We start from the raw sequence: 25,853 nt of genomic DNA, 5'->3' as shown, positions 1-25,853 counted from the left end.
TATAGAATAATTCCCCCGATACATTTACAATTACAGTAGGGTGGTAGTGGACTTACAGGTGGAGCTAAGAAATATGTTTGGGATGCTACGAAAGCAAACATGAGAGGGAACTGAATTGGCCTAATTACTGATTATTGGACAGTCTTACATTTTGGAGGTCGGCACATTTCTTTTCCAATGTCATAGACATCCTGCGCTCTCTGTCCATTGCTTCCCGCAGGTCTGCCATTTCTCGAAGTTTTTCTTCCTCCAACGTATGCTTTTGTATTTGAAGAGCATCTTTTTTTTCACTTTCCCACTTTTTCTGTTCTCGCAGTAATGTGTTGTGCACCTGGAATAGAGGAAATAGAACATTGCCTACATTCCTATCAGGTTACGTGAACAATTGTTTTACTCATTTCATACTTGATTACAAAGAACAAAAGCAAAGTACAACTCCAAAGTGATTTTCATCAGTTTGAAAACAAACTATATACATATGTATATCTTAAGGTACCGTCACACTAAGCGACGCTCCAGTGATCCCACCAGCAACCTGAACTGGCAGGGATCGCTGGAGCGTCGCTACACGGGTTGCTGGTGAGCTGTCACACAGGCAGATCTCACCAGCAACCAGTGACCAGCCCCCAGCCAGCAGCGACGCGTGGAAGCGATGCTGCGCTTGGTAACTAAGGTAAATATTGGGTAACCAACCCGATATTTACCTTGGTTACCAGTGCACACCGCTTAGCGCTGGCTCCCTGCACTCCTAGCCAGAGTACACATCGGGTTAATTACCCGATGTGTACTCAGCTACGTGTGCAGGGAGCAGGGAGCCGGCACTGGCAGCGTGAGAGTGGCGGACGCTGGTAACGAAGGTAAACAAAGGTAAATATCGGGTAACCAAGGAAAGGGCTTATGGTTACCCGATATTTACATTGGTTACCAGCGTCCGCAGAAGCCGGCTCCCTGCTCACTACACATTCAGTTGTTGCTCTGTCGCTGTCACACACAGCGATGTGCGCTTCACAGCGGGTGGGCAACAACTAAAAAATGGTCCAGGACATTCAGCAACAACCAGCGACCTCACAGCAGGGGCCAGATTGTTGCTGGATGTCACACACAGCAACATCGCTAGCAACATCGCTGCTACGTCACAAAAGTCGTGCCTCAGCAGCGATGTTGCTAGCGATGTTGCTTAGTGAGACGTGGCCTTACTTTCCTTGTATATATAGCCAGATACAATAGAGAGATAAGGCATCAGTCACTGCCCCATAGAGTCAGTATGCAATGCTGTGGTAAAAACAAACGCAATAGGATCTTACCCAATATAAAGGAATAGGTAAGAGAGCTAGCTGCTCATCGTGTGTGGTTGTGTGACATTGTCCATTGGAGTCTGGCTCTAAACTCACGTTGTGTCATGGAGGCATCTGACGCTATTCACACTGCAGAATCTGTCACTCCTCAATACTGGCTCACTCACACATCCTTTTTGCCGGTTTCGCGGATCCGGCGCGCTCCCGTACAGTGAACACAGTACAATGACAGTGCTGTAACTTCCGGGTCACATGAGCCGGTCACATGACAGCACGTGACTGGCGCTTGTTGCGCTGTCATTGTACTGTATTCACTGTACGTGAGCGCGCCGGATCCGCGAAACCGGCAAAAAAGAGAATTTTGTTTACTTACCGTAAATTCTTTTTCTTATAGTTCCGACATGGGAGACCCAGACCATGGGTGTATAGCTTCTGCCTCCGGAGGACACACAAAGTACTACACTAAAAGTGTAGCTCCTCCCTCCGAGCATATACACCCCCCGGATGACAAATCCAACCAGTTTAGTGCAAAAGCTGAAGGAGGACATCCACCCATAAGTAGAGAGAGTAAAACCCGGAATAGCCGGAACCTCTGTCTACAACAACAGCCGGTGAAAAACACACGGAACAAGAAACTGCCAACAGGCAACAGGGAGGGTGCTGGGTCTCCCATGTCGGAACTATAAGAAAAAGAATTTACGGTAAGTAAACAAAATTCTCTTTTTCTTCATCGTTCCTTATGGGAGAACCAGACCATGGGACGTCTCAAAGCAGTCCATGGGTGGGAAATAAACAGAAACTGAGAAGTAGGCAAAACCTAACTTCACAAATGGGCGACAGCCGCCTGAAGGATGCGTCTGCCCAAGCTCGCATCTGCCGAAGCATGAGCATGCACTTGGTAGTGCTTCGAAAAGGTGTGCAGACTAGACCAAGTGGCAGCCTGACAGACTTGCTGGGCCGTAGCCTGGTGCCTGAAAGCCCAGGAGGCACCGACAGCTCTGGTCATGAGAACATTGGTAGGCATCGGATATGGCCGACCTAATCCAACGAGCTAGGGTCGGTTTAGAAGTCGAGAGACCCTTGCGCTGACCTGTGGTCAGCACAAAAAGAGAGGTGCACCGCCTAAGGGTAGCGGTGCGTGACACATAGATCCGGAGCGCCCGCACCAAATCTAAAGTATGCAACGCTTTCTCAAAGCGGTGCACAGGGGCCGGACAAAGGGAAGGCAATGAGATGTCCTGGTTAAGGTGGAAAGGAGACACCACCTTAGGGAGAAAGTCCGGAGTCGGACGGAGAACCACCTTGTCTTGGTGAAAAACCAAAAAGGGTGACTCCGAAGAGAGCGCAGCCAAATCAGAGACTCTCCTGAGAGAAGTTATGGCCACCAGAAAGACCACCTTCTGAGAGAGACGAAACAAAGAAACCTCCCTAAGAGGCTCAAAGGGGGGTTTCTGTAAGGCCGTGAGGACCAGATTGAGGTCCCAGGGATCCAGAGGCCGCCGATAAGGCGGAATGATGTGAGATGCGCCCTGCATGAAGGTGCGCACCTGGGCCAGTCGGGCGATACGCCGCTGGAACAACACTGACAGAGCCGAGACCTGTCCCTTGAGGGAATTGAGGGATAGTCCTAGCTGCAGACCGGACTGTAGAAAGGACAGGATGGTCGGCAAGGAAAACGGCCAGGGCGCATGGCCGGAAGAGCGGCACCAGGACAGGAAAATTCTCCAAGTCCTGTGGTAAATCCTGGCCGAGGAAGACTTCCGAGCCTGAGTCATAGTGGAGATGACCTCGGAAGGAATGCCTGAAGCCGTCAGGATCCAGGACTCAAGAGCCACGCCGTCAATCTGAGAGCCACAGAATTCTTGGGTCGGGGTCAGAGTGGACTTGGGCAGATTGACAAGCCACCCGAATTGAACAAGCGTGTCGAGAGTGAGCGAGACACTCCGCTGACAGTCTGCACTGGATGAAGCCTTGACTAGAAGGTCGTCCAGGTAAGGAATCACTGCCAACCCCTGGAGGTGCAGAACCGCAACCACTGCTGCCATCACCTTGGTGAATACACGGGGGGCCGTGGCTAACCCGAAGGGGAGAGCCACGAATTGGAAATGTTCCTCTCCGATTGCAAAACGTAGCCAACGCTGGTGTGAAACTGCAATTGGCACATGCAGATAGGCATCTCTGATGTCGATGGATGCTAGAAAATCTCCTTGGGTCATTGAGGCAATGACCGATCGCAGAGATTCCATGCGAAAGTGCCGCACCTGAACATGCTTGTTGAGAAGCTTGAGATCCAGGATGGGTCGGAAGGAACCGTCCTTCTTGGGGACTAGGAAGAGGTTTGAGTAGAAACCTCTGAACCGTTCCCGGGCGGGAACCGGAACAATTACTCCGTTGGCCTGCAAGGATGCCACGGCCTGTGAGAAGGCGGCGGCTTTGGAGCAGGGGGGAGTGGACAGAAAAAAATCTGTTTGGTGGGCTGGAAGAAAATTCTATCCTGTAGCCGTGGGAGATGATATCCCGCACCCACTGATCGGAGACGTGTTGAAACCACACGTCGCCAAAGTGGGAGAGCCTGCCACCGACCAAGGACGTTGCTGGCGCAGCCAGATAGTCAAGAGGAGGCTGCCTTAGTGGCAGCAGCTCCTCCGTTCTTCTGAGGACGCGGCTTCGCGCGCCAGCTGGGTTTTCGATCCTTGGCTGAGTTAGTGGACGAGGCTGAGGGCTTAGAGGATGACCAGTTAGAGGAACGAAAGGAACGAAACATTGACTGGTTCCTGCCCTGGACAGGTTTCCTGGTTTTAGTTTGTGGCAAGGAAGTACTCTTCCCGCCAGTAGCTTCCTTAATAATTTCATCCAGCTGTTCCCTGAACAGCCTGGACCCAGGAAAGGGGAGTCCAGCAAGGTACTTCTTGGAAGAAGCGTCTGCTTTCCATTCTCGAAGCCACAAGATCCTGCGGATCGCGAGTGAATTAGCGGAAGCCACCGCCGTGCGGTGAGAAACCTCCAGAATGGCAGACATGGCATAGGATGAAAAAGCCGAAGCCTGTGAAGTTAAGGCAACCATTTCAGGTATAGAGTCCCTGGCGAGGGAATGTATCTCCGCCAGAGAAGCAGAGACTGCCTTAAGAGCCCACACTGCTGCAAAGGACGGGGAGAACGAGGCCCCTGCCGCCTCATATACAGACTTGGCCAGAAGGTCAACCTGGCGGTCAGTGGGATCCTTAAGTGAGGTGCCATCGGCCACAGATACAACTGTCCGGGCCGAGATCCTAGACACCGGAGGATCCACCTTTGGTGACTGAGCCCACTCCTTGACCACCTCTGGTGGAAAGGGAAAACGGTCATCAGAACTACGCTTTGGGAAGCGTTTGTCAGGACAGGCCCTGGGCTTGGTCACAGTGGCCTGAAAACTGGAGTGGTTAAAAAACATACTCCTTGCTCTCTTAGGTGAGGTGAACTGGTGTATTTCTACCAGAGAGGCTTGTTCCTCTGACACTGGAGGATTGAGGTTCAGTACGGAGTTAATGGACGCAATCAAGTCACTACATCCGCATCACCCTCAGATAGATCAATGGGATACATAGAGGTAGCGTCCGAGCCCACTGTAAAGGCATCCTCCTCGCCCTGCACTTCAGCTCGTGAATCAGAGCCGTGGGACGAGGAGGGAGAAGAGTCCCTGCGTCTCCGTTTAGGAGGACGGGGTCCGGGAACAGATAAAAACTCCTCTGTGAGCTCTGCAGAGCGAGTCGGAGCAGCAGAGGCGCCCTGAGAAGGGGGCTGATGCATGGTCAGCAGAGTCCGGGACAGCTGTCCCATGGAGTCGGCAAAGGACTGGGAGATAGCCTTAGAAAACGATGCTACCCAAGCCGGGGGTTCAGCCACCGGGGCCGGAGCAGCCGAAGAGACCCCTGGGGAGGCTCCAGGCTGAGGGACCACCATGTTAGAGCAGGCATCACAATGTGAATATGTGCTCGGTTCAGGCAGAATGAGCTTACATGCAGTGCATATAGAGTAAAGCCTTGCAGCCTTGCTCCTAGTGACAGACATGCTGCTGAGGTGGAGGCTGCAGTAAAGTACACACTCCTTCAGAATGACCCCCACAGAGTGTATAATAAAGTCCACAACCAGAGGTTGTGGCTTACCAGACCGCTTTTTGTGTGCCCTCCGGATTCCCAGCTCGGACCCCCAGACAGATGCAGAAGTTGCAGCAGCCAGCGCCGATCAGTGTGTAAACGCTGATAAAATGGCGCTGGAGTGAGGAGGGGGGGCGGGGTTTACTCCAGGAGCGGGAACCGGAGGGCCAAGGAGAGATACAGGGGAGGGAAACATCTCCTCAGAGAGGAGTGTCCTCCCCTCTGCTGAACGGCCGGTGGGCGGCGCCGCACTGTCCCTCTGCATGATGACATGCAGGGGCAGTGAAACCGAAAGTAGGCCGCAACTGAAGCCGGGGCCTAGATTTATCCATGCGGCCGACGAACAGGCACCTTCGGCGCGGTTCTCAGGAAAAAACCAGAGAACCGGCCGGAAATCACAGCAAGTGAACAAAACACACTCTCCCCACAATAAATGTACAAGGGACCCCTGAATAACGTCTCAATACTTAGCTTATGAGACGCAGGGCCAGGTCCCTGGGGGGGGGGTGAGCGCTCCGTCCGACAGGATCCTAAAGGGCTGCGGATGGAGACCGGTCTCCTGCAAAGCAGGGAGAACCGTGATGGCTCCCACTTCAAGCCAGAGCCTCAGGGGATGGTGAAGGAGCACGGCATGTGTAGGCTCCAGCCTTGAACAATCAACCTTAACAGCACCGCCGACACAGTGGGGTGAGAAGGGACATGCCGGGAGTCCAGATTGGACCCGCTTTTCTTCCAAATCTTTGAAATCAAAAATCAAAAATCAAAATTCAGAGAATGCGTGTGTGTGTGTGTGACCTCCTGAACACAAAGCATTGAACTGGTTGGATTTGTCATCCGGGGGGTGTATATGCTCGGAGGGAGGAGCTACACTTTTAGTGTAGTACTTTGTGTGTCCTCCGGAGGCAGAAGCTATACACCCATGGTCTGGGTCTCCCATAAGGAACGATGAAAAAAAGAAGGATGTGTGAGTGAGCCCTAAGCCTTCTCTGGTGCTTCTCAGTTGCACAGACATGTTCAGGCGTCGACCAGCTGTGGGCTCATTAGTGATCAGACTTGAAGTCGCTGTTACGTCACCATTTTCTGTGACGCAACAGCGACCTTGTATGTCGCTGTTATGATCGCTGCTTAGCTGTCAAAAACAGCGACGCAGCAGCGATCATAACGTTGCTACATGTGCAGAGAGCAGGGAGCCGCGCACACTGCTTAGCGCTAGCTCCCTCTCCTAGCTACAGTACACATCGGGTTAATTACCCGATGTGTACTGCAGCTACATGTGCAGAGAGCAGGAGCCGGCAGCACAGGCAGCGTGAGAGCGGCGGAGGCTGGTAACGAAGGTAAATATCGGGTAACCACCTTGGTTACCCGATGTTTACCCTAGTTACAGCTTACCGCAGCTGCCAGATGCCGGCTCCTGCTCTCTGCTCGCTTCATTTCTTCGCTCTCTCGCTGTCACACACAGCGATCTGTGCGTCACAGCGGGAGAGCAACAATAAAAAAACAAACCAGGGCTGTGTGTAACGAGCAGCGATCTCACAGCAGGGGCCAGATCGCTGCTCAGTGTCACACACAGCGAGATCGCTAATAAGGTCACTGCTGCGTCACAAAAACCGTGACTCAGCAGCGATCTCAGCAGCGATCTCGCTGTGTGTGAAGCACCCCTTAATCTCTGCTAACCTGCTGGTTAACTCTTGGATCACATGTTATGAGAGACCTATCACAGTTAATCCCTGCTTTTTTAAGATGGTGGAGCCTGTCTTACCATGCCAACTCTAGCTTTTGCTAAACTGGTTTATGTGCTGTTGTGTTCCAGTTTCTGGTGATTTGTTGCATACTGATTGGTGTGCTGTGGAAATCCTCTTGTTGTCTGGTTATTTCCTCCCTGCTCTTTATTTCCTCCTTATCACATATTGTTTTATATCTCCATTTGTACTAGCTGTGTGATAGAGTATTTGGTTTCCCCGTCTGTCTACATCTGTGGGTTTGACCACTCATGTTCCAATCCTCCCCTGGGATGGGGAAGAAGGGGTATAAGACCAGGGCTTGCCATGAGCAGGGCAAGGAAGGTGGCCCAGACATCTTCACTACTTTGAGGTATCTCTGGGATTAGGGACAGCTAAGGAACCCCTAGCCTGAGAGTCAGTCTAGGAGCACAGGTCTTCAGTTATACAATTACACCCCGTAACAGACACACAACCAAAATGAAACCAAAATCAGCTGCTGCAAGGTCAACAAGCACTAAGGGCCGCTTTACACGCTGCAACATCGCTAGCATTTGCTGGCGATGTCGAGTGCGATAGCACCCGCCCCGACGTACGGCCGATATGTGGTGATCCCTGCCGTAGTGAACATTATCACTACGGCAGCGTCACACGCACATACCTGTTCAGCGACGTCGCTGTGACTTGCAAACAATTCCTCCCTCAAGGGGTAGGTGCGTTCAGCGTCACCGCGACGTCACTAAGCGGCCGGCCAATAGAAGCGGAGGGGTGGAGATAAGCAGGACATAACATCCAGCCCACCTCCTTCCTTCCTCATTGCCGGTGGACGCAGGTAAGGTGAGGTTCCTCGTTCCTGCGGTGTTACACATAGCGATGTGTGCTGCCGCAGGAACGACAATCAACATCGTACCTGCAGCTGCAACGATAATTGGGAATGGACTCCCATGTCACCGATTAGCGATTTTGAACGCTTTTGCAACGATTCAAAATCGCTCATAGGTGTCACACGCAACGACATCGCTAACGCCGCCAGATGTGCGTCACAAATTCCGTGACCCCCAAGGACATCGCTTTAGCGATGTCTTAGCGTTTAAAGCGGCCCTAAGGCAGAGGGAGATACACAGAAACCCGAAGAAGCGTGGATAAATCTGTGCTGCTGTGGATAAGATGAAGGTCCAATCCGTGGTATAAATGAAATGTGCTTTATTAAGGGATTTTAAAGTGAAACCCCACTCCTTCCTCAGAATAGGCCTATTCTGAGGAAGAAGTTGTGTTTCACTTCAAAACGGATTACTAAAGCACCTTTCATTTATGCCACGGTTTGGACCTTCAACTTATCCACAGAAGCCTAGATCCACGCTTCTCCAGATTCCTGTTTATCTCCCACAAAGTCAGTGACACTCACCTGTTCTCAGAGAATAGATGCTGAAGGGTGATTTAAACACATCAATAATGGCCAATAAATTTTCCTAATAACAATAAGTACATTGGCCTGTGTAGATATCTATGCCACTAATTAGCCGACAAACGAAAAAAAGCTTATTTTTCATAGACAATAAGTAAAGCTCCATTCACATGCAGATTACTGCACATAACGACTGTCGATTAAAGACCCATTCACATGACTCGATACAATCTGTATGGGGACAGAATAAAATGAGTGTTCTGTCCTTGTACAGGGTGAACATTGTTGAGAGCACATTCCCCTCTTAGTAGGGAAGATATATTTCCAACAACAATGATTTTCATGCATATGTAAATCCAATCTGCTAACAATTAATCTCTTATTGCAGTTGGTAGATTACTGTATATGAGAAAATTCAATAGCATATGAAACACAGAACTAGCAAATTAGTTTTTAAATAAAAATCAAAATGGAAAACTGCATTTCATAAACTAGAAAAGCTCCAGTAATAAAGGCTGCAGGTTTAGAGCAAGTAACACAATGTCTCCTACCATTTCCCTTGCTTCTTGTTTGAGATCTATAGCCAGCTTCTTCATTGTTTCCTTCTGGGACTTAAGAGTTTCCTTCCATTTTTCAATTTCCTTATCTTTAATCTGCACAGAAGAGCATAATGTGGGCTCAGATCATTAAATGATCTCAACATCAATAATGGGTTAAACCCTTAAGCCTGCTTTATACATATCAATTTATCGTGCGTTCGCACGAGCAATCACACCCGCCCCCATCGTTTGTGCGATACGGGCAATTTGTTGCCCGTGTCGCACAAACTCGGTAACCCCCGTCACACGTACTTACCTCCCGAACGACCTCGCTGTGGGCGGCAAACATCCTCTTCCTGAAGGGGGAGGGACCTTCGGCGTCACAGCGACCTCACAGAGCGGCCGGCCAATAGAAGCGGAGGGGCGGAGAAGAGCGGGACGTAAACATCCCGCCCACCTCCCTCCTTTCGCAAAGCCGGCGGCCGCAGGTAAGCTGCAGTTCATTGTTCCCGGGGTGTCACACGAAGCGATGTGTGCTGCCTCGGGAACGATGAACAACCAGAGCAGAGAAGGACGTTCGATTTTTTTGAAAATGAGCGACGTGTCAACGGCAACGATAAGGTGAGTATTTTTGCTTGTTCACAGTCGCTCATTTGTGTTACACGCTACGATATGTCAAACGATGCCGGATGTGCGTCACTAACGACGTGACCCCGACAACATATCGTTAGATATATCGTAGCATGTAAAGCGGCCTGTAGTTAAAAGGCCACATTTTTCAAATCCAATGAGTCGATTTATGTGGCAATAACTATGCAATGTTTGAACAAATCCCAGTGATTTTCAGATAGTTTTTTGGTGACACATCATGTTTTATGATAATGGTAAATTGAAATAGATATGTTTTACATTTATTTATGTTAAAATCAGAAATTTAACAAAACAAATTCTAAAAATTAGCAATCTTTGCAGTGATTATCCCTCACCGCAAAGCCTGTATTCACCTCCATGACCAGGCCATTTTTTTCAATTCTGACCAGTGTCACTTTATGAGGTTATAACTCTGGAACGCTTCAATGGATCCCAGTGATTCTAAAGGGTGCTTTACATGCGACATCGCTAGCAATCTCGTTAGCAATGCGACACGCCAGATCGCAGATAAGATTTGCCGAGATCGCACATAGGACATTTTTGTAGCGCCTGTCACATGTGCGATCTCGGCAAATCGTATGTGCGATCTGGCGTGTTACATCGCTAACCAGATCGCTAGCAATGTCGCAGCGTGTAAAGCACCTTTAAGAATGTTTTTTTGTGACATATTGTACTTCATGATAGTGGTAAATTTAGGGCTATAATTTTTGCGTTTATTTGTGAAAATATCGGCAATTTGGTACAATTTTGATAGTTTCTCAATTTTCAAACTTTAATTTTTATGCCCTTAAACCAGAGAGTTGTGTCGCACAAGATAGTTAATAAATAACATCTACAACATGTCTACTTTACATCAGCACAATTTTTGAAACATTATTTTTTTGGTTACGAAGTTAGAAAGGTTCAAATTTTATCAGCAATTTTTACAACAAAATTTACAAAATCCTTTTTTAGGGACGACATTATAATGGAAGTGTCATCGAGAGGCCTAGGTGACAGAAAATAAAGTGACACCATTCTAAAAACTGCTCCCCTCAAACTGCTCAAAACCACATTCAAGAAGTTTAGTAAAGGAAACCTATCAGGTGCAATATGCACCCAGAACCACGAGCAGCTGTGAGCTGTCATTAACCCCTTATTACCCGGATTGCCACCGCACCACGGCAATTGGGATGAGCTGGGTAAAGTACAAGGACTGACACATTTAATGGATGCGACAATCCTGGGCGACTGCAGACTGTTATTTTTAGGCTGAGGGGTCCAATAAGCATGGGTTTCCCCAGTCTGAGAATAACAGCTCCTAGCTGTTGCTTCATCATGGCTAGGTATAAAAATTGAGGGGGACTGCATGCCATTTTTTTAAATTATTTCTTTAAATAATTAAAAAAAAAAAAAAAAAAAAAAAGCTTCATGCGGTTCCTTTTATTTTAATACACAGCCAAGATAAGTGCACGGCTGGGGTATACTTTATCTGTGCTGGGTATCATAATATGGGGAGACCCTATGCCAATTTTTTTTATTTATTTTTACACCACACCACGATATAGACCCACAGACACGTCTGTGATTGAAAGAAGACATGCTGTCACACAGGTTGGGGGCGCATCGGCAACCAATCACAGGTGCCAGGACTGACGGTGGACAGGGGAAGTATTTATGAAGATAATGAGCAGCCCCGGAAGTAGAGTGAGTGGCCTGGAAGCAGTTATAGCCGCGCTGGAGGTTCGGTAAATAGAATGCGCCTGCTTCAATCCCCTATCCCTTCTACCACCATTTTTAAGCGCTAGATTCTGGTCCCCATAGACTTATATGGGGACCGGCGTCTGGCCAGATATCCGGGATCAATTCTGGGCCCGAATGGGTTTTTGGTTTTTTTGGGGGGGTTTTTAACCCAACTGGACTCGCCGATCCTGGGTATCTGCAAGTTTGCCCATCACTAGCGATTACATATTTTGTCTATATATAAAAAATGTTTTTATTTTAATTTTTAACTTTATCTTTCAGCCCCTTAGAGGATTTTAACCCATGAACACTGGCCTGCAATACCAGGGTATTGCAGCACACAGTTTAATCATGGCCCATGTTGGTACATTACCTCTATGAAATTTACCACTTTGTCCATTTCTTTTTTCAGAGATTCCGCTTGATCCTGAAGAGCTTTTGCTTTTACTTGTTCCATATTTTCTGCAAACTTAAATAACAGAACAGTCAGAAACTATCTCTGTGTGATAACATGTACCTGTAACACAGCATCAACTAAACAATAAGTAACAGCATTAGATTTCATGGACTATTAATAATATTATCTTTGCAATTCTTAATGCAAGCTAACGTCTAGTCTGTATCCTCGTCATGAAAAGTAATGGACATACCTGTTGAATTTCCTTTTGTTTTTGGATCTTCAGTTCTTCCTTCAGCTTTGAGATTCGTAGATCCTGGTAAAATAATACAATGTTTTGTAATCTTTTAAAGTGTAACTTTATTTTGTAAGACCTTAAATTCCTGCAAATCTGACTCCTGACACCTCCCCCAATGATCTATCAAAAGACTGCTCAAATTTTGTCACATAAAATCTCAATAAAATACATTTAAGTTTGTGGGTGTAACGGGAAAACATGTGGAAAAGGTCACAGGGTATGAATAGTTTTTCAAGACACTGTAAGTCTCCATTCATTTCGCATTCAAGCCACATCCTAAATGTGCCCAGGATGTTCACAAAACCTACCAGAATTTCCATTTTGAGGCTTATTTGCCACCTTTTGGAGTTCTGTTGAATAATGGCACATTGGGGGGACGCATGTGATTACTGTAGAAGATCTGGTCAGGGCAAAATGAGTGTTTCTGGTCAGCTTTACTGAGCAATATGCTGGACATAGAGACATATATACCTTGTCTTGTTGATGCTGGACCTGCAGTTCAACCAGTCGCTTACTGTGTTCTTCCTTCAGTACTTCTGCTGCCAGCACCTGGGCTTCTTTCTCAGCTTTTATTGAGGATATAACATCTCTCAACTTTAGCAGGTCCAGCTCTTTCTCAGACAAGATCTTCTCAAGGGAAGTAATCTTTGTGCTTTGTTCCCTGATCTGAGACGTTAGGTCTGTAATCTGTTGGTCGTAAGAGTCTTTTTGTTCCCTAGCTTCCTCCGCATGGGTCTGTAATCACAGGGTAAGTTGAAAAATGTAAAAATTATTGAACAGTTTGTAAGATTTTTAGTACAAACCCTCTCTAAATGCCAAACAACAAACCATAGGCCCTGATACTATAGTGACTAATCAATCCATTTGGATCAAAGTGTCGTTCACCAGATGCCTTCAATGACGTATAGGTGTCATCCATGTTGTTGTAGTCCATTAATTGGGGGAGAGTTAAAAATCAGCATGGCTTTTAATGAACCTACCTGTGATTGGGTCTCATGCTTCTTTTCAAGCTCCCGCAGCTGTGCCTTAAGGAGCCTGTTCTTCTCCTGCTTCTCAGCACAATCTACCCTTGATTCTTCCAATTTACTCTGACATTCCTCCAAATTCTGCAAACAGAATGATATTTCTACCTGATTATTATAACAAATAGTCTTTATATTAAATTAAGTTGTAAGAACAATTCTTTTATAATACTGAAGAAAATCAATTCTACAACAAGCATCAGAGATGTATCCAGCAAAGTGTGGATCTACCAGACTTTTGTTAGTTCTCAGTTCATGTACCTTTTACTTCCTTCCTTGTTCTCACACATTTGCAGGGTATGCTCACACTAGCAGATAAAACACAAAAAAAAAAAACTGTCCAACTTTCATCCAGAAAAGTAGGACGATTTTTTTCTCACTGTTCATATACAATCAGTTTTTCATCTCAGCAACTATTATTCATTTACAGGACCATTTACAGCTAATGTATCCTTAAAAAACAGATGCCAATAGGATGATCCGTGTGGCATCCAATTTTTTTCTCGCACCCATAGACTAATAGGTGAGTCTCGTCCAATTTCCCTGCCCACTTGCAGCTTGCTGTAATTTTTTTCCTCAGGCCGAATACAGCTAAGGAAAATATCACAGATGTTCAGTGCCTCCCTTTGTTTCTTGCATTGTACTCATCTAAGTTATACACAAGTGTGAGCGAACCTTAACCTTACTTTGTGATGGAGCATCAAATGGACTCGGTCAGCACAGGATGACTGTTCAAACCAAGTACCGGTACTGGGTGCTTCATTGTTACGAGGGGGACCCGGGGAAGCGTGCCAAGATGGGAAATGGACAGCTTCCGCCGGTCAAGGTCCACTGTGCGGTGTAAGGGACTGCTGCTATGGTGGGTGAAGAGTGAGCGGGTTGCTGGTAGCGATCGTCTGGAATGTCACAGACGATCTATGTACACCGGTCCGCCCTAACCCGTGAGGGTTGTATGGCACAGATCTCACGGCTCGGTGTACCTGTTGCACGGGGAAGCACAGAGGTGCCTACGCATGTGTGCCAGTGGGAGTCACAGGGATATGGCACGAGGGTAGCACAGAGGTGCCCACGCACGAGTGCTTTCAAAAACCAGGTGAGTCCGGTGGAGACTCGAGGAGCTCACCTGGGACAGGAACACGGCCTGTTGAAGGAGCTACTGCCGGAGCAGCAAGGCAGGAACACGGCAGGCAAACCAGGTGCTGCCTAAGCAGCAAGGGCCAAGCCCACAAAAGACAATAATGCCTGAGCAGTGGCGTGGCAGCACGCTGATAGACATCCAAACATAGAAGGACGGTCGCGCGCCGCCATGATGGCAGGGGGAGCTTTTAAGGAGGTGTAGCTCCACCCAAGGGCGGGCGCGAGATGGACGTGACCCAATCAGGATTCGTGACATCTTGGCCCTGCCAGTCAGGATTCAGCACATCACCAGCCTCGTTATCGGGCCGTGTGATATCAATGAGCGAATCAGAAGACGTCACGTGGGGCACATACTCATCTTCCTGCCTCTGGGTCATAAAGGCGGGATCCTCGGTTTCACAATGTGCAGAGATAAGGGAAGTCTTGCTGCTTCCCTGAGCATCCATCCTTTGCACACTGCGCAACCTCTCAGACCCTCTGTGATGCTGAGGAGGAGGGCTCGTGGCAGGCAAGGGATGGGAGACCACTCCATTCCTTGCAAGGGGAGAACCACTAGGTGTCACCCTTCTGCTGCGTCTCTGAGGAGGCAACTCCTGCAGACTGCGCAGTCTCTCAGACCGTGGGGCTGCTGAGCAGGAGGGCTCGCGGCAGACAAGGAATGGGGGACCACCTCATTCCTTGCAACAGGAGAGCCACGGGGTGTAACACTTCATGGTGGCGCTAATTATTTAAATAATCCTTCCCACCTGCTTCTTTTCCCTCTATCTCCGCCCCCTCTTTTTTGATTGATTTGACAGCTCTAGCCTTATAGAGCCAAGGAAGGGTAGAGATGGATGGAAAACAAGCAGGTGGTAAGGTGTACTTAAATGACTGGCCCTGCCATGATGCATGAGCACCTGTACTTGGTTTGAACAGTTATTCTGTGCTGACAGAGTTCCTTAACAATGCACAATGCGAAGCATTAAACAACCACTGACTAGCAACGTGTTTATCGGTCAGCTGTTGTTTAATGCTAATGTCACATGGCAAGTAAAATAGAGCGAGTGGAATGAGATAAAAATATCATGTACACTTAGACCAATGTTATTCTATGGGGCAGCTCCCATGAGCGATTTTTTTCTCGGCCCTAATTGGATCGAGAAAACAACTGCAGCATGCTAAGGGTTCAATCTGATTCGTTTTCACTCGCACCCATACAAGCATAAGGGTGCAAGAGAAACATTGCACTGCACTCGCATTACATCAAAAAGCAGTGCAATAATTGCATCAGCTGATAATGGAGGAGATGGGGAAATTAATCCCTCCCTCTCCTCCACAGCTGTGCTCTGATCGCAGGATCGCATTACAGTGGCATGACACTCAGCTTACACTCGCAGCAGAGTGGGAGTCGGGGATCATTAGCATAATGTATCCGATGCCCTCGCATCGGATGCTAAATGCCCATGTGTCTCCTTAGCCTAATATCCCAATTATGCTGAACAACTGGACAGAAGTGGTTAATCTGCACAACCGTGGGATTGAAGACAAAGAAGTGCAGATCCTGGATAACAATTTGTCTACGCATTTCGGAGTAAAATAACTCCTTCCTCAAGACTATCTTAATGATGATACATGAGGTACTGAAGATAAATATAGAAATACTGTTTGAAAAAAGGTGCGCTACAACCAGCCGTAATGTAAGCTAAAACTAGTGTAAACACAAAAGCATAAGATCAAAGACATAATAAGTGTAAAGAGCATACATCTGCATATTGTGCTTGAAAAAAAAAAGTGAATATGGAAGATCATATCAAAAGTTAATAAAAGGACTAGAACCAGCGCGAGGCTCTCATTTGTAAAAAAAGAATGAAAAGAAGGGAATTTTGTTTACTTACCGTAAATTCCTTTTCTTCTAGCTCCTATTGGGAGACCCAGACAATTGGGTGTATAGCTTCTGCCTCCGGAGGCCCCACAAAGTATTACACTTTAAAAAGTATAACCCCTCCCCTCTGCCTATACACCCTCCCGTGCATCACAGGCTCCTCAGTTTTGGTGCAAAAGCAGGAAGGAGGAAAGTTATAAATTGGTCTAAGGTAAATTCAATCCGAAGGATGTTCGGAGAACTGAAACCATGAACCAAAAGAACAATTCAGCATGAACAACATGTGTACACAAAAGAACAACAGCCCGAAGGGAACAGGGGCGGGTGCTGGGTCTCCCAATAGGAGCTAGAAGAAAAGGAATTTACGGTAAGTAAACAAAATTCCCTTCTTCTTTGTCGCTCCATTGGGAGACCCAGACAATTGGGACGTCCAAAAGCAGTCCCTGGGTGGGTAAAAGAATACCCCAATAAAAAGAGCCGACAACGGCTCCCTCTTACAGGTGGGCAACCGCCGCCTGAAGGACTCGCCTACCTAGGCTGGCATCTGCCGAAGCATAGGTATGCACCTGATAGTGTTTCGTGAAAGTGTGCAGACTCGACCAGGTAGCCGCCTGACACACCTGCTGAGTCGTAGCCTGGTGCCGCAATGCCCAGGATGCACCCACGGCTCTGGTAGAATGGGCTTTCAGCCCTGCAGGAATCGGAAGCCCAGAAGAACGGTAGGCTTCAAGAATCGGTTCCTTGATCCACCGAGCCAAGGTTGACTTGGAAGCCTGCGACCCCTTACGCTGGCCAGCGACAAGGACAAAGAGCGCATCAGAACGGCGCAGGGGCGCCGTGCGAGAAATGTAGAGCCGGAGTGCTCTCACTAGATCTAACAAATGCAACTCCTTTTCACATTGGTGAACTGGATGAGGACAAAAAGAAGGTAAGGAGATATCCTGATTGAGATGAAAAGGGGATACCACCTTAGGGAGAAATTCCGGGACCGGACGCAGAACCACCTTATCCTGGTGAAAAACCAGGAAGGGGGCTTTGCATGACAGCGCTGCCAACTCCGACACTCTACGGAGCGATGTGACTGCCACTAGAAAGACCACCTTCTGCGAAAGACGTGAAAGGGAGACATCCCGCAGTGGCTCGAAAGGTGGTTTCTGAAGAGCCTTTAGCACTCTGTTAAGATCCCATGGTTCCAGCGGCCTCTTGTAAGGTGGGACTATGTGGCAAACTCCCTGCAGGAACGCTCGGACTTGCGGAAGCCTGGCTAGACGCTTTTGAAAAAATACGGATAGCGCCGATACTTGTCCCTTGAGAGAGCCGAGAGACAACCCCTTGTCCATTCCGGATTGAAGGAAAGAAAGAAAAGTGGGTAAGGCAAACGGCCAGGGGTTAAAACCCTGATCAGAGCACCAGGATAAGAAGATCCTCCAAGTCCTATGATAGATCTTGGCGGACGTTGGTTTCCTGGCCTGTCTCATAGTGGCAATGACATCTTGAGATAAGCCTGAGGACGCTAGTAGCCAGGACTCAATGGCCACACAGTCAGGTTGAGGGCCGCAGAATTCAGATGGAAAAATGGCCCTTGAGACAGCAAGTCTGGTCGGTCTGGGAGTGCCCACGGTTGACCCACCGTGAGGTGCCACAGATCCGGGTACCACGGCCTCCTCGGCCAGTCTGGAGCGACGAGGATGGCGCGGCGGCAGTCGGACTTGATCTTGCGTAACACTCTGGGCAGCATTGCCAGAGGAGGAAATACATAAGGCAGTCGAAACTGCGACCAATCCTGAACTAATGCGTCCGCCGCCAGAGCTCTGTGATCTTGAGACCGTGCCATCAATGCCGGGACTTTGTTGTTGTGCCGAGACGCCATGAGGTCGACGTCCGGCGTCCCCCAGCGGCAACAGATCTCTTGAAACACGTCCGGGTGAAGAGACCATTCCCCTGCGTCCATGCCCTGGCGACTGAGAAAGTCTGCTTCCCAGTTTTCTACGCCCGGGATGTGAACTGCGGAGATGGTGGAGGCTGTGGCCTCCGCCCACAGCAGAATCCGCCGAACTTCTTGGAAGGCTTGACGGCTGCGCGTGCCGCCCTGGTGGTTGATGTACGCGACCGCCGTGGCGTTGTCCGACTGTATGCGGATCTGCCTGCCCTCCAGCCACCGATGGAACGCCTTTAGGGCTAGGTACACTGCCCTTATCTCCAGAACATTGATCTGAAGGGAGGACTCTGTCGGAGTCCAGGTTCCCTGAGCCCTGTGGTGGAGAAAAACCGCTCCCCACCCTGACAGACTCGCGTCCGTCGTGACCACAGCCCAGGATGGGGGCAGGAAGGATTTTCCCTTCGACAGAGAAGTGGGAAGAAGCCACCACTGAAGAGAGGTTTTGGCTGCCAGAGAAAGGGAGACGTTCCTGTCTAGGGACGTCGACCTCCTCTCCCATTTGCGGAGAATGTCCCATTGGAGTGGACGCAGATGAAACTGCGCAAAGGGGACTGCCTCCATCGCTGCCACCATCTTCCACAGGAAGTGCATGAGGCGCCTCAAGGGGTGTGACTGGGCCCGAAGGAGAGAGTGCACCCCAGCTTGCAGCGAACGCTGTTTGTCCAGCGGAAGCTTGACTATCGCTGAGAGAGTATGAAACTCCATCCCGAGGTAAGTCAGTGATTGGGCCGGAGTCAATTTTGACTTTGGGAAATCGATGATCCACCCAAACCTCTGGAGAGTCTCCAGATCAACGGCCAGGCTGTGTTGACATGCCACCCGGGAGGGTGCCTTGACCAGGAGATCGTCAAAGTAAGGGATCACCGAGTGGCCCTGAGAGTGCAGGACTGCCACAACGGATGCCATGACCTTGGTGAAGACCCGTGAGGCTGTCGCCAGGCCGAAAGGCAGTGCCACAAACTGAAGGTGTTCGGCCCCAATGGCGAAACGCAGGAAGCGTTGATGCTCTGGTGCGATCGGCACATGGAGATAGGCATCCCTGATGTCGATTGATGCTAGGAAGTCTCCTTGTGACATCGAAGCGATGACAGAGCAGAGGGATTCCATGCGAAACCGTCTGGTTCTCACATGTCTGTTAAGCAATTTGAGGTCCAAAACGGGACGGAATGATCCGTCCTTTTTTGGCACCACGAACAGGTTGGAGTAAAAACCGCGACCACGTTCCTGAAGGGGAACGGGGATCACAACTCCTTCTGTCTTCAGAGTGTCCACCGCCTGAGCAAGTGCATCGGCTCGCTTGGGGGTCGGAGATGTTCTGAAGAAACGAGTCGGAGGACGAGAGCAGAACTCTATCCTGTAACCGTGAGACAGAATGTCTCTCACCCATCGGTTTTGGACATGTGGCCACCAGGCGCCGCCAAAGCGGGAGAGCCTGCCACCGACCGAGGATGCGGTTTGTGGAGGCCGAAAGTCATGAGGAGGCCGCCTTGGAGACGGTGCCTCCGGCGGTCTTTGGAGGACGTGACTTAGACCGCCATGCAGAAGAGTTCCTCTGGCTCTTCTGTGGCCTGTTGGACGAGGATGATTGGGATCTGGCTGAGGGCCGAAAGGACCGAAACCTCGCCTGAATTTTCCGTTGCTGAGGTCTTTTTGGCTTGGATTGGGGTAAGGACGAGTCCTTTCCCTTAGATTGCTTAATAATTTCATCCAATTGCTCGCCAAACAATCGGTCGCCAGAAAAAGGCAAACCGGTCAAAAACTTCTTGGAAGCAGAGTCTGCCTTCCATTCGCGTAGCCACATGGCCCTGCGGACTGCCACCGAATTGGCGGATGCTACCGCTGTACGGCTAGCAGAGTCCAGGACGGCGTTCATGGCGTAGGACGAAAAAGCCGACGCCTGAGAAGTCAAAGACGCCACTTGCGGAGCAGAGGTACGTGTGACCGCATTAATCTCAGACAGACAAGCTGAGATAGCTTGGAGTGCCCACACGGCTGCAAAGGCCGGGGCGAAAGACGCGCCTGTGGCTTCAAAGATGGATTTCAGTAGGAGCTCTATCTGCCTGTCAGTGGCATCCTTGAGCGATGAACCGTCAGCCACTGCTACTACGGATCTAGCCGCCAGTCTAGAGACTGGAGGATCCACCTTGGGACATTGAGCCCAACCCTTGACTACGTCAGAGGGGAAGGGGTAACGTGTGTCATTAAGGCGCTTAGAAAAGCGCTTGTCCGGAAAAGCTCTGTGCTTCTGGACAGCATCTCTGAAGTTAGAGTGATCGAAAACAGCACTCCGTGTACGTTTGGGAAACCTAAACTGGTGTTTCTCCTGCTGTGAAGCCGACTCCTCCACAGGTAGAGGCGGGGGAGATAGATCTAGCACCTGGTTGATTGACGCTATAAGGTCATTTACTATGGCGTCCCCTTCAGGTGTATCAAGATTGAGAGCAACGTCAGGGTCAGAGCCCTGGGCTGCGACCTCTGCCTCATCCTCCAGAGAGCCCTCAAGCTGAGACCCCGAACAGCGTGATGAAGTCAGGGAAGATTCCCAGCGAGCCCGCTTAGCCGGTCTGGGACTGCGGTCCGTGCCGGAGTCCTCCACGTGATACCTAGGGGCCACCCCAGGAGCATGCTGCGGCGCAGACCGAGATGGGCCTGGGGGCGATGACCCCGCAGTGCCCGGGGCCTGTGTAAGGGCCGGTCTGAACTGTAAGGCTTCTAGTATCTTAGCAGACCATTTGTCCATAGACTGAGCCATGGATTGTGAAAGTGACTCAGAGAGTTTCTCAGCTAAAACTGCAAACTCTGTCCCTGCCGCCTGGACAGGGGAGGCCGGCGGTTCTACCTGGGCCGAGGGTCCCACCAGTGCCCGAGGCTCCGGCTGAGCGAGTGCCACAGGGCCCGAGCATTGCTCACAGTGAGGGTAGGTGGAACCTGCAGGTAGCATAGCCGCACAAGAGGTACAGGTTGCAAAATAACCCTGTGTCTTGGCACCCTTGCTCCTTGTGACCGACATGCTGTTCTCTCCTAGGAGAGTAATCACTGAGGGTATATAGCCAAAGGCTAAACACTGCGGCCGAACCTAGAAAATGTATACAAATATAATATATATATATATATATATATACAGTTCGGCACCCTAGGGGGACCAGCACCGGGTGACCGGTGTGGCTTACCGACCGCCCAGAGCGGTGTGTGTCCACCAGATTCCCTGCCTTGGGTCTCCCAGAGCTACAGCCAGAAGTCCTCCACCGGCAGAATGTGTTTAAAACATGGCTGCCGGCGTTCTAAGGGGAGGAGGGAGCCGTGGGCGTGATCAATAAAGGGGATGAATAATATTGCATGCGCCACTTTTCTGTTATTTATTTTTTTAAAAACTTAAAAATAAGCAATAAATTTCGTTCAACTTCACAATTGTGTCCCACTTGTTGTTGATTCTTCACCATAACATTAAAATTGTTATCTTTATGCTTGAAGCCTGAAATGTGGGAAAAAGTTGAAAAATTCAAGGGAGCTGAATACTTTCGCAAGGCACTGTACCTTCTGTAACGCATGTATCTTTATTATGATTGTCCTGAAGAAGAAGTTGTTTTACCGAAACACGCAGACAATTATCCAGGATCTGCACTTCTTAAGGGGGCTTTACACGCAGCGATATCGCTAGCAATATTGCTAGCGAGCGTACCCACCGCCGTCGTTTGTGCGTCACGGGCAAATCGCTGCCCATGGCACACAATATCGTTAGGAGCTGTCACACAGACTTACCTGCCTAGCGACGTCGCTGTGGCCGGCGAACAGCCTCTTTTCTAAGGGAGCGGTTCATGCGGTGTCACAGCGGCCTCACTAAGCGGCCGCTAATAGAAGCAGTGGGGCGCAGATGAGCGGCCGTAACATCCCGTCCACCTCCTTCCTTCTCATTGCCCGCGGCCGCAGGTAAGCTGTAGTTCGTCGTTCCCGAAGTGTCACACGTAGCGATGTGTGCTGCCTCGGGAACGACAAACAACCTGCGTCCTCAACAATCAATGATTTTCTGAAAATGAACGACGTGTCAACGATGGACGATTTGGTGAGTATTTTCCATCGTTAGCGGCCACTCATTGGTGTCACACGCAACGATGTCGCTAACGATGCTGGATGTGCGTCTCAGAATCCGTGACGCCGGCGATAATAATAATAATTTTTATTTCTATAGCGCCAACACATTCCGCAGCGCTTTACAATTCAGAGGGGACATGTACAGACAATATGAGACAATACAAAATAACAACATTAAGATACCAGGAGGAGTGAGGGCCCTGCTCGTAAGCTTACAGTCTATGAGGAAATAGGGGAGGCACTAAAGGTGAATGGGGGGGAGAAAAGTTTGTCATGTATGGTCCAGCCATCGATTTAATAGGGGGTTCAAAAGCAGCTACATAAACCCGTCATTGGCCAGAATTTATACAGGTACAGGGGACAAGAATTGGAAGTAAATTTTTGGGAAGGGCAGAAAGGGACTATATTAGATCAGGGCAGTGAGGTGATAGGCTAGTCTAAAGAAATTAGTTTTTAGGGCCCGCTTAAAGGTGTGGATGTTGGGAATGAATCAGATTGCTCTTGGTAGTGTGTTCCAGAGCAGAGGCGCAGCTCGTGAGAAATCTCGAAGACGAGAGTGAGAGGTTCGCATTGTTGAGGATGTCAGTCTTAGGTCATTAGCAGAGCGGAGGGCACGGGTGGGATGATAGACAGAGATGAGGGAGGAGATGTAGGGTGGTGCAGAACAGTGGAGACCTTTGTGAGTGAGAGTGATAAGTTTATGTTGGATTCTGTAGCGGATGGGCAACCAGTGCAATGACTGGCAAAGAGCAGAGGCATCAGTGAAGCGGTTGCAGAGGAAAATGATCCTGGCTGCGGCATTCAGAATGGATTGGAGAGGGGAGAGTTTAGTAACAGGGAGACCAATTAGTAAAGAATTACAATAATCCAGGTGAGAATGAATGAGAGCGACAGTAAGAGTTTTTGCAGAGTCAACGGTAAGAAAAGGTCGAATTCTCGAGATGTTTTTGAGGTGGAATTGACAAGAACGAGCAAGTGAACGAATGTGGGGAGTGAAGGAGAGATCGGAGTCAAATATAACCCCACGACAGCGGGCGTGCTGCTGGGGCTATATATCATTAGATACGTCGTTGCATGTTACGGGGCCTTAAGTCTTCATTCCTATGGCAGTGCGGATTAACCCCATCCATCCAGTTGTTCAACATTATCCATCGTGGGGCTACTGCAGCCATATTATGCTTGTACAGCGGTTGTGACTGTTCACAACCTCGCCTGGTGAGCAAGGTCTCTCATTTGTACAACTTATCTATCAAGATAAGATCTTATTTGCATTATTGTCTCTACAGTTTGCCTATCTATTATAATATCCCAATTAGGCTACTTTCACACTTGCGTTGTGCGGCATCCGTTGCAATCCGCCGCCTTGAGGAATTACGGTAACCGTTGCAGGAATCTGATTATTCCTCATAGGTTTCTATTAAGGGCAGATTGCAACGGATGGTCTTGCATTGCATCCACCCCGCGGCACATCAGTAATTTTTTCAGTGACCGTCGGGCGGAAGGAACGCGCAATGTAACGTTTTTGTTTATGTAAAAAAATGCACTCGGCAGGATTACATCGGGATCCGTTAAGAGGCATAATGAATGTCTATGGTGTTGGATTCCGTCGTCATGCGTTTGGCAACGGATTCCAGTGCAGAATTCCATCATGTTCTGCTGAGCATGCTCAGCATGTCCAGCAGAACGTTCTAAATCGTTTAAAAGCACTCCTGGTCTCTCTCTCTCTGTCGGTCTTGCTCTCTCTGTCGGTCGGTCTGTCTCTCTCTCGGTCTCTATCTCTCTCTGTCGGACGGTCTCTCCCTCTCACCCCCTCTCTCAAACTCACCAATCACCTGCGCAGCGCTGCATGGCTGTCACACTGCTCTGGCGGCTTCTCTTGCTTTTGAAAATGCCGGCCGCTTATTATTCCATCTCGTATTCACTGCTTCCCTCGCCCACCGGCACCTATGATTGGTTGCAGTCAGATGCGCCCCCACGCTAAGTGACAGCTGTTTCACTGTTACCAATCACAGCCGCCGGTGGGTGGGTCTATATCGCGCATCCATTAGGTGCGACAGTCGTGGGACTCTACCAAGCTCATCCCGAATTGCCCTGGTGCGGTGGCAATCGGGGTAATAAGGAGTTAATGGCAGCCCATAGCTGTCATTAAGTCCTAGGTTAATCATGGCAGGCGTCTATGAGACACCCCCCATGATTAATCTGTAGTGAAAGTAAACACAAACAACGAAAAAACCTTTATTTGAAATAGAAGACAAAAAAAACACCCTCCTTCACCACTTTAGTAATCCCCAAATACCCCTCCAGGTCCGACGTAATCCACACAAGGTCCCACAACGCTTTCAGCTCTGCTACATCGTAAGCTGACAGGAGCCGCCATAGAACACCTCCACTCGCTGTGAGCTCCACGCAGAAACTGAAGTGAATCGCGCTTTTAGCGGTGACGTCACTGAGGTAGTGCCAGTGTGTGTGCGGTGATGATGGGGTCGGTAGTGCCAGTGTGTGTGCAGTGATGATGGGGGCGCTAGTGCCTGCGTGTGTGCGGAGATGGGGGCTGTAGAACCTGTGTGTGTGCGGTGATGATTAAGGCGGTAGTGGCTGCGTGTGTGCGGTGATGATGGGTGCGGTAGTGCCGGCGAGTGTGCGGTGATGATGGGTGCGGTAGTGCCGGTGTGTGCGGTGATCATGGGTGTGGTAGTGCCGGTGTATGTGCAGTGATGATGGGGGCAGTAGTGCCGGTGTGTGTGCGGTGATGATGGGTGCGGTAGTGCCGGTATGTGTGAGGTGATGATGGGTGTGGTCGTGCTGGTGTGTGTGCAGTGATGATGGGTGCAGTAGTACCGGTGTGTCTGCGGTGATGATGGATGTGGTAGTGTCGGTGTGTGTGGTGATGATGGGTGCGGTAGTGCTGATGTGTGTGCGGTGATGAGGGGGGCTCTCTCTTGGCAAAAGAAAACTAAAAGAACACAACACGTTATTTCACAGGAATTCGTTGCCTTTATTATCACACTATTTACCACACATCAGTCACATGCGTCACACAACGCATTGTGACGGATGCCGCACAACGCAAGTATGAAAGTTTCCTAAAACAGTCCCATCTGGTTTGTAATAATTATTTAGTGCACATAGGTGGCCATTGTTCTTGACAGCACAGGTCTCATTTATACCGGGTGATGCACTGCCAGTAGTATTGATCTTTTGTGTGCAGCACAAAAGATCCTTTCACCAGACAAACAAGTGTTTTGCTCATACATCAGGTCACCGGCATCCTGATTAGATGGCACATATCGTAAAATAAGCATTCCAAGGAACAATGCCTAAAAAACATTAGCAAACTCCTACAATATCCTAACATCATTCTGTAGATTTTACCTAATTTGCCCAAAAAAATGTATTTAAAATTGTATGCATTCAAAATTAGAAATAGAACCAGAAAAGCTTTAAGTTCTACTTCTTTTAGTTTCAGGTTCCCCTCTAATACATTGAAAAAAGTGACCAAAAGTGCAAAGTGTGAATTGAACCCTATACATATACTGTCACAGTAGTTACCACTCCGAGTCTCCAAATTGTGATGCAATAAATCACCACATGTAGTGTCACTCTTTCTGGCACATGCGTTCAGACCAACAGATGTCTGACACACAACA

General features: G+C 49.0%; 1 protein-coding gene across 1 annotated transcript in view; it reads right to left on the bottom strand.

Moving 5' to 3' along the window:
* Positions 1 to 25,853, bottom strand: part of LOC142251937 (uncharacterized) — a 196,233-nt gene that overhangs the window by 48,609 nt on the left and 121,771 nt on the right. The window contains exons 13-18 of the mRNA XM_075324984.1: positions 13,139 to 13,264; positions 12,630 to 12,893; positions 12,114 to 12,176; positions 11,837 to 11,932; positions 9,103 to 9,204; positions 149 to 331 (exon numbers count right to left, since the gene is read on the bottom strand). Coding sequence (XP_075181099.1) covers positions 149 to 331; positions 9,103 to 9,204; positions 11,837 to 11,932; positions 12,114 to 12,176; positions 12,630 to 12,893; positions 13,139 to 13,264 — 834 coding nt within the window. The remainder of the gene's footprint in view (positions 1 to 148; positions 332 to 9,102; positions 9,205 to 11,836; positions 11,933 to 12,113; positions 12,177 to 12,629; positions 12,894 to 13,138; positions 13,265 to 25,853) is intronic.

This window comes from Anomaloglossus baeobatrachus, chromosome 1 (genome assembly GCF_048569485.1).
Source record: "Anomaloglossus baeobatrachus isolate aAnoBae1 chromosome 1, aAnoBae1.hap1, whole genome shotgun sequence".
Taxonomy (NCBI): Eukaryota; Metazoa; Chordata; class Amphibia; order Anura; family Aromobatidae; genus Anomaloglossus; species Anomaloglossus baeobatrachus.
Note: the sequence above shows the minus strand (reverse complement) of the source record. Positions and strands in the feature narration are given on the sequence as shown.